Source organism: Parambassis ranga, chromosome 8 (genome assembly GCF_900634625.1).
Source record: "Parambassis ranga chromosome 8, fParRan2.1, whole genome shotgun sequence".
Lineage (NCBI taxonomy): Eukaryota > Metazoa > Chordata > Actinopteri > Ambassidae > Parambassis > Parambassis ranga.
Window position 1 is genome coordinate 12,703,799 of NC_041029.1, and position 9,217 is coordinate 12,713,015.

Below are 9,217 nucleotides of genomic sequence, written 5' to 3' on the forward strand. Positions count from 1 at the left end.
TGAAAATGATGAGTAAGTTGTCAACATATATATCATCTCAATCTTTATTTAAACAATTCTGACAGTTTCATATCATAACAAAATGGCTTTAACCACTGTATGATAGTATAACTCATTATCTGAACACATGCCATACACAAATCTGAAATAAATAGGACCTTAATGTCAATATGTACAACCCGGTGGGGGAAATGACCATTTATAGTGTGTGACATCTTATATAATGAAATAACAGTTAATTATACTCCAAGCTGTCAGGATGGAGAGGAATCAAAAATAGATATGTGAACGTGAGGGGGACAAATTTGTTGGTAAATCCAGTGAATGTAAAGCCAGTATCAAAGCTGCTAAAAATGAAAGGGTGGCAACAAATTTAATTATCATTATACACCAATAATTTAGATTCACCTGGCAAAAAGAATGGACAGTCTCTAGACGAAGCTTTGAGTGTTTCACTTTGTGTCGAATTCACATATTAATAAACAATGACTGATCATTTTCAACATATCACAGTTAGCTAAAGAAGCCTGGAATGAGGTTTTGTTAAAAAAAATAATACTTGCAATATAAAAAGGCAGAGGTGTTGCTTTGGAAATGTCATATAATAAGATATATATATAATATTTCCAACATGACATCAGCCAGCGACACAAAAAAGACTGCACTACCACTACATGGCTTTGAACGTTCAACATTCACTTCGGTCATTCTGGGGGAAACATGGGGTCCACCCATTCTCCTCCATCTCCACATGCAACACAATAGCAAAACAGGAAAACTGGATATTAAAGCATACTGAGATAAATTAGTCAATATGAACATATCCCTTTTTAAATATAATACATTCTAAATAGAAATAAGTTTAACTGTGCAATTTAGATACAGGAGGGGTAAAACAGGAAGCTGTGGTCTGTCAGGGACCTTTTGTCAGATGAATCACTATAGTAACTGTGCCACTGTAAAGTTGACCTCTGGAGCATTGCGGTGGCATTCTTATGAGCACAGTACAGTACAGCTTTAGGCACATGCAAGTATATGGTAGGAGCGAACCTACTCACAGAAGCACTGAGAGCTGCAGACTGGAGGCAGCCTCAATGTTTGTTTTAGCCTCTCGTGGACGCAAAAATGCACGCTGCCACACTCACTCTCACATACACACATACTCACATACGCAAGCAGCACAAACGTCCACTACGTTCCCATGATTAGCAGAGGACCCTTTCACACACTTAAAGGCAGCATGCCCGGTGGAGAAACGCCTCTGGATGATGTCAAAGAGCTGGGGTCCAATCCATTGACAGTGCTGCGTGAACAGGTATCACATTAGAGATCACCGATGGAGGAAGCAGAAGAACAAAACTGGCTGACAGACTTACGTTTTGTCGAAGTAAGTGGTATGTAGAGAGTGAGAGAACTTGGTGGCGTTGCTGTTGATGAGTTTGCCGTTGTCTGTTGAGAAATTTTTTCTTGCAGCCTGGTCTTTGGCAAGGTTCCTACAGGCAGCGAGTTTGGACTCCAAAGCCTAAAGACGAATCAGGAAACACAGACTGGATTCAGCACGATCATTCCTCGGCATCCTCCACACACAGACAGACACGCAGTGATACATACCCCAACCTTTCTCAGCAGGTCACCCACAATGTTAAGTGCTGAGATTCTAGCAGAAGGAGTGAGGGACGAGCTTGCACAGCCATTGGTCAATGCTAGAGTATACAAGTCAAAATCAGTACACATGTTTCAGAACATCCCATTTATGCAGATGTAAGAGTGCGATTTATTCGAACCTTTTTGGCTGATGAAAGGGTGCTCTATATTCTTTCCTACAGGAGTTGCTGGGAGGGATAAAGAGGCCTGTACTGCAGAGTCCATCTTGTCAATGTCTAAGGTGGGTGAGCTTGGTGCTGACATCCTGTCTGTAGTCCGCTCACGTACAGCCAGCTCCTGCCTCAGATCTGCAGAGGGCAAAGTGATACTCATGACATGCTCCTTTACTAAAACCCTTACAGAGGTTCGGGGTTGTCCGGTCTTTTACCTCGCGCTTCGTCTTTCAGTCTCTGCACGGACACTAGGAGAGACTCCTTCTCGTCCAGCTCACTCTCCAGAAAGGCATTCCTTTCAATGGCCTGGTTTAAACGGCCCTCAAAGTCTTCAAGCGACACGATTGTAGCCCTGCACAGTGAGAGTTATGTCACAACTGTTTTAGGAAAGGTGCCGAATTTATGATGAAAAAAAAAAATCGCAATACAGATACAGTTAGATGAGTGATCAGATGTCATTCTGACCTTTTTGCTCTCTCCAGGTCATCGTTGGCCTGTTCAAGCTCTCTGACATATTTGTGGAGCTGCTCCTTGATGCTGCGTGTCTGCCCCAGGTCATCCTCTAGCATAGAAATCTGCTTGTAACTCTGAGCATACTGGTGCTCCAGCTTCTCCTGATGAAGGTGGATAGGTGGACAGAGAGAAAAAAAGACATAAGAGTGAGTGTGAAAATACCATAATATGTGTTAACAACAGAAGGGGAAACATGGTGGCATGAGCCAGGCAACATGTTTTCCCACATGGCTCCTTTGCCCTGAGGTCTGCTACAGTACAGTTATGGCAGGGCTGTATTGTGACCCCTAAGGCGCAGAGAGGGGGATGCATCATTCATGCTCTCTTGTACATTTGTAACATTAATGTACATCACATGTTGACCCATGTGAAAAATCACAATCCTCCCATACACAGTAACATAATTTGAATGATCACACTGACAATTCTGACCAATGTTCACTTGCTGTGATTAAGAACAAACTGGTCCTTGTAGTTTTCTATTTTATTCCTCTTTATCCCAACATCCAATTAAGCAGAGCTGCTGGATTACCTAAGAGCCTGCCTATTTTGCACCTACCAGGACATTGGACCTTGTGCTCAGGATCCAACAAAGATTATGTGACCTCTTAGGTAACTGTTAGTTTAGATAATACAAGTAAATAGATTTCAAAATAAGTCTCCAGGTCCAGTTACCTTAAGGTTAGCCAGCTCATTCTTCAGTCTCTCGTTTTCAGTCTGTAGGTCTCGAAGCCGGTGTTCAGCCTGGCCGAGCTGTGCCTCCAACTCAGCCTCTAATTCACGGCTCCCCTCCTGGAACTCCTGCAGCTCCTCTTGGGCATCATGGTAACTGGATGGTGCCCACACACACACAACAGACGTAAACAGTCATTGTCAAATGCAAGCTGCAGCTGTTCACTGTCCACCATTCAATTCTGTAGAGCTGCCCGGCTGAATGACTGCAATGAATGAGCTCTGGAAACCTGCTTTTGTTCTGCAAGATGAGCCAAGCAAAGGCACGTTCTAGTGGCCTTTTACCACAAATGCCTAGAAATAAACCTGCATGAAAAGGCATTTAGATATTTGTAGATATTTAACCCTTAGATACTGTGCCGCTGCCAAACAGGAAAACACTGTGCGGCTCAGCACCTAACAACAAATTAAGCATGCTAAATATATACAGCAAAGAGAGACAGCTGAACTGTGGCAGTAGGAGGTTCTGAAGTTGCTCAGAAAAAACATGCATGCTGTCATGTGTTCTCAGCTGTGGAAGGGGTCAAAGGTCAGGAGTAAAGAGAAAATGAGAGGGCAAAGAAACAGGATGTGTCTGTACACGGTCAACTCTGACCACACGTAGAGACGCAAAAACAAACAAATAACTCAAACATGCTTCCGATGTGTGTACATATGCTTTAGTATGAGAAAGACGAATCTTTGACTCTATGCAATCTAAACAGTTTTTCCTCCTGCTGAGATGTGGTTAACACTGGTCTGAGATCAGCTGCCTTGTGCTGAGACAATGGCCTCTCAGTGACTCCACAGCGTACAGGAATTCATGAATCAGTTGTTGTGTGGGGTCGTTCCACACATACCAGTGTCAGAGAGGCTGCCTGATCAGCATGCCGGGCCCTATACCCCCTGTATGACAGTCAGGCTCACCCTCACACTGGTTCATGGTTTCAAATGTGTGACTGAAACAGCATCAAATAATATCAGGCTCCAAATTCACTTAAAACATGTGTGAAAGCTAGAACTGAACTCCAGTGACAACCAAATAGGAAAGGAAACATCTCTTCTGTCAGTGTGTTACTATAAAAAGTGCTCCTGAGAAAATACATGCCTCAAAACACATGTAACAAGCCAAGGTGGATGGTCATGAAGTTTTCCATGGCTTGATGTTTTTCCCCTCTGTACCCACAGTAGGAATTTCTCCACTAAACCACTAGAACTTTAACCCCTTATGTGCAGGTTTACACTTCATCTGTATGAAGGGGTCCATGATTACAAAGAGAAAAAGAAAGCCTTCAAATGTTTCAGTGCTTCTGATCGTAAAATTGTTTGTAGGCCTCTGTTCAAGAAGTCAAAGATGAAGTCATTTCCTCATGAGTAAGCCGGCCAGAGTGTGGATGCTGATTTCATAAAGCTGGTCTGGTCACTGTCCTTATATGGCTAACCACAGTTTCTGGATACAAAACATAAACAAGAATCAAAGTAATAAACGTACCTTTTCTTATATTTAAGTGCTTGAGACTTCCAGTAATCAAGCTCCTCATCCTTTGACGAAAATTTAGGAATCATCTCTGTGTCCATGTCAGGGCACACTGAGGATTGAACAAACATTTTCACATTAGTTTTACAGACATTTACAGACCAGTGGTTATATGAAAAATACAACTAGCAGGTGATTCCAAGGCGGCTGGACATTTTTGCTTTCTGTATGACTTGACTTGTAGAATCGGGCCCAGTGCATTCCCTTCTTATCTCAGTGCTAAGAAAACAACAACATCAAGATGAAAACTTTCCCTCATTCCTCACTGGAGAAGTAGGGGGTTTTCAAAATAGTCGAAAGTGACAAAGTCAGATCTGTAGTCATCTCAGCCTTGGTTGACAAAACAAACTGCAGTTACAGAGGTTTTAAATTGTATGCGTTTTAACAGCCCCATGTGATATGAGCTCAGATAAGGTAGGTTTTACATTGAAATTTTAACCTCCATACAGATCATCTCATGATCTTATCAAACTAATTCCATATTAAGTTAGTCACACATGGCTCATGCTGTGTGGTGGGGCTTAGTTCTTAACTGTTAACCAAGTGTGATTTTTTCATCTTCCATCCGGTTTGTTGAGTTCGCACTTTAAAAGACGGTGGTTCCTCTTTTTCTGGTGAGCTATTAAATTCTGCCACACTCTCTGATCTAAGTAAACCCACAATGGTGCCTTCAGGAAATTATTAAACACATCTGGAAAGAGCCGCTATGCACATTTTGTATTTGCGATGGGGGGGATTCAGCTACTGCAGCTGTAACTCCAGGGATATTAACTAGCTACTTGTGATGATTACTGTTATATTTTGACTTTTGTTTGGTTGAATATATGCTCTGGATTGAGAGGAATAACTCTAAGATGTGAGACCACCCGCTCTTCCACTTTAACATTCCTCTTTGCTGCCGTCATCAACAGTTTACAGACTACAGGACCCTCACGTGTCAGTGCACTCCTCTAGAATTCACAGAGGAAACTGGAGACCAAAATACCATATGGGTGGAGGAGAAGGAAATATTCCCGAACTGCGATTACATCACGGCCATCTAGAAAGCACCTAAAACCGGTCTCTTGATTATATACAGACAAAACACTGCAGATTTCTGCTGTGATGACTTTCTATTGATCCCCGTGGGAGTCCAAAAGACAAGAAGCAACAGGAAACCGTTTCTACACTCCATACAGGACTAACACCACTTCAAAAAGAAGACCTCAGCCCACACTGAATCACACGGCACAGTAATAAAAGCACATCACTTATTAGGACAGTGCTGCATAGGGTAACTTAATACATCATGAAAAGGTAAGGTCATATCATGTAACAGGTCAAGTGCTGAAGCTCTTGCGATCTTTCACTGCACCATCCTTTAAACCCTGGATCTGATAAAACAATGACAGGACAGGCTCAGAAAGCGAGTGACCGAGAGTGCTTCCTCTCCGACATTCTTGTGTCTACATCCTCTTTTAAAGGCTGACGTCTACAATTTAAGTGCTGTCACTGACAGCCACTCACATTTTTTTTACACTACAAGCATATTACACCATTGCATTCTTTAAATGCCTGTTCACATCATTGTTTGTGGATGAGCCCACAGGCAGAGGTGGGAGGTCCACAGTCAAAACCCGACATTCATTCACATAACATCACAAAGATATAAACTGAAGCAGCCAGAAATATATCACTGACAGGCCAGGTTTAGCCCAGCAGCGACAGGTTGTCATTTAACGAGGTAGCTAATTTAAACACTGCTGTGAATGAGTCGATATCTGATACACCACGGAGGCTAAGGTTAACACCACACAGCTAGCTTACTGTATGACGTTTAAACAGAACAGACATAACCACCTATAAATGTGTAAATGACAAAATAATAAATAAAACTGACACTTCTCGACGTTTCGGCTAAATTTGAGCTGAATACGAGCAATGACTGGGCACCGTGTCTTATTTAAGACGAACAGGTCACACACATAAAAGCTATATATTAACTGTCAATTATTACCTGCTCATGTCAAGTCGGTGTTTATTTATCCTCTATTTCAGCGAGTCACCTTCCAGCCGGTGTAACATGAAACACACCTTCCCTCTCCGGGCCTCGGATGATACTGAGGTAGCGAACACAGAGCTGTGTTTAGGAAATTGCCAACGCGTCTCCCGGAAACAACGTAAAATCCTGACATGATCGTACGTGCTGACGTAGTTTTACGTTTGCGTCAGTACTGGGAAGCGCCTGTATAGAAGTAGATCAACTAGAGTGAGCCATACCTTTTGGATTGTAGATTAGTAGATAATGATGATGATTATGATTTTCAGGGAACAAACTGCCACACGAGGCGAGAAAGGTTATTCACCAAAATTAAAAAAAATATTAAACAATATTTTGCCTATGTTTCATGTCTCACAATTTTAAAATACATTTTTATCAACGTGCATACTATGTGGCAATTACACACACATAATCTGAGTTTAATCCCAAATGGATGAGGATGGGTGCATATAGAACGACAGCAGTTTTTTAATGCAACATTATTTTTGCTATGATTTGTCTTCTCATCTTTTTCTTACTTTTGCCACCCCCTAGTGGTCATTTACTGTAACTGCAAGACAATGTAAAAAGTCATAAAGTGCACCTTTAACAAAAGTCCTAAAGAAGTCTACCAAGTATTGATCTATCTCTGTGTTGGACCTGTCTCCCAGAACATGCCAAACAAAACACTTCCATTTGGTCTCTTCTCAAGTGCAGAGCAACAACATGACACTTCACTTCTCTCCTGCACTTTCATTTAAAATGCAGATTACCTTTTTTTTCCCCCGACTAGCGATCCAATCAAGAACCCTCCACTTGTTGTAATTTTGTGTTTCCAGCCATGTCCTCTAGCCTCTCTGCCGGCTAATTACCTTTGGAAAAGATGCTTGTATCCTAATTAATTTGTTAATGTAGCTCATCACATCAGGATGTTCCTCCACAGCCGAAACATTTGTTAAACTTGAAGACTACTAGTGATTTTCAAAGCCTTAAAGGTTGTTTTTTTTTTGCCAACAGATTGAGTTTGCTTCGTTGTCATGGAGATGTGTTGTATTTGTTGAGTGGAAGTCATGCAAGGGAAGAAGTCACAAATATGAAGGGAGTAATAGGTTGTTTTAACAAACGTCATCTCTTCTATTTCATCTTAAGTTAAATTCAGACATTATTTAACTATAAACTCACTTTTACACATTGTTATTATGGTGTCCCGTGCATGCACTGGATCTGCAGGTTTAATCATTGATTAAATCATCACACTAATACTGTCAACTGAATGCATGCTTAATTGCTGCTTAGGATATTAAAGCTGAGTCAGCATCTGAAAAGACATATAGGTTCCTGATGGTGTGCTCGCTGAATATTTTGCAGGATAAATTTGCTCATCGAACCCTGAAATGACTCTTAATGCTATTCCTTGCAAGATGTGACTGATACGTTTGTGGCCTAAGGTTGAAGCAATCAATTAGAAATCATCAGAAAGGGTCCACATGGAACTTATTGCTAATTTGACATCATTTTTATTGTGGCCCGCTATGCCAATTTGGACATCTAAGAAAGGATCAATTCATTCACAGCCATTGTTTAATTATATACCACATTGGATAATGTGCTATAGTCTTTCTAACCTACTTATGCCACACACTTATCAATCAGTCCTCAAACTGTAACTGCTCCAGACTTTTATTGACATGAAACAAACACTAAATCATATTAATCTGTATGTGGCTGCGCTGTCTTATGCACACCTGTCCTCATTTAGCTTTCTTTTGACTTTAGCTGACCATTGATCAAATGTAATAGGATTCAAGTCATTTTTTGCTCAGTTTAAAGGTCCCTTTGTCAAACTGATCATCACAGATATGATGTGGCAGCCAGAGAAATATTTATAAGCTTCTATCTTTTGAAATATTTAACCCCAAAAGAGTCATTGAAAGTAATAGAGTTCATGAAAATGTGTGTAACTCACTTTTATTAAAAAGTGTGATAGAGCCATATAATTCCAATATTACAGTTTGATATGAATTATTTAAAGCCAGGTTCAATCACCCATTCCTCTGACAATTTACCAAGAACAGGTCTGAGATCTTGAATTTAAGTTGAACTGCTCTCTCAGATAAGCATAAAGGAGCGACATTGTCCTGAGCGTTGTTTTAGATGGCACACAGGCTAAATCTCCCACAAACCAGTGACAATTCCTTAGAGGAGGGGGAACCTCCTGGGTTCATTCCAGGCTTAGTGGTGAATTTGCAGATTTTACCAGTTGATGGCAGCAAGATTCTTCAGCAAGCCGCTGCTCACTGAGCTCGAATAGAGACGATTGTTGACAGAGTAACATGATGCAACGTGTGCATTTGAAGTTTTTGCATGACAACAGTAGTTCAGTTCATTAACGTTGCCATTACTCCTGCACGTTTAACCAAGGAAGATAATTGATAAGAATGGATCAATAAAGCTTTAAGTGATGTGGCTGGAAATTCCTCAGTAGAGATGTTATGGTACGAACTATGAACAGTCACTCGGACACTGTACATTCAAACTGGTACATTCATGTCATGCTCTTTACTATGTAAAGGTAAATATGCTCTTTTTCTTTAGATACAACTCAGGGATTTAAATGCT

At 41.0% G+C, this 9,217-nt stretch overlaps 1 protein-coding gene across 1 annotated transcript; it reads right to left on the reverse strand.

The window, feature by feature from the left end:
- Positions 1–20: 20 nt before the first annotated feature.
- Positions 21–6,722, reverse strand: ndel1b (nudE neurodevelopment protein 1-like 1b). Its single transcript, XM_028412620.1, has 9 exons — positions 6,575–6,722; positions 4,534–4,630; positions 3,006–3,159; positions 2,283–2,431; positions 2,033–2,169; positions 1,785–1,952; positions 1,612–1,703; positions 1,377–1,522; positions 21–1,303 (listed from the first exon to the last, which is right to left on the reverse strand). Exons 2-9 carry the CDS (start codon positions 4,617–4,619, stop codon positions 1,222–1,224), a joined length of 1,014 nt encoding a protein of 337 aa, XP_028268421.1. The 5' UTR covers positions 4,620–4,630; positions 6,575–6,722; the 3' UTR covers positions 21–1,221.
- Positions 6,723–9,217: the final 2,495 nt, after the last annotated feature.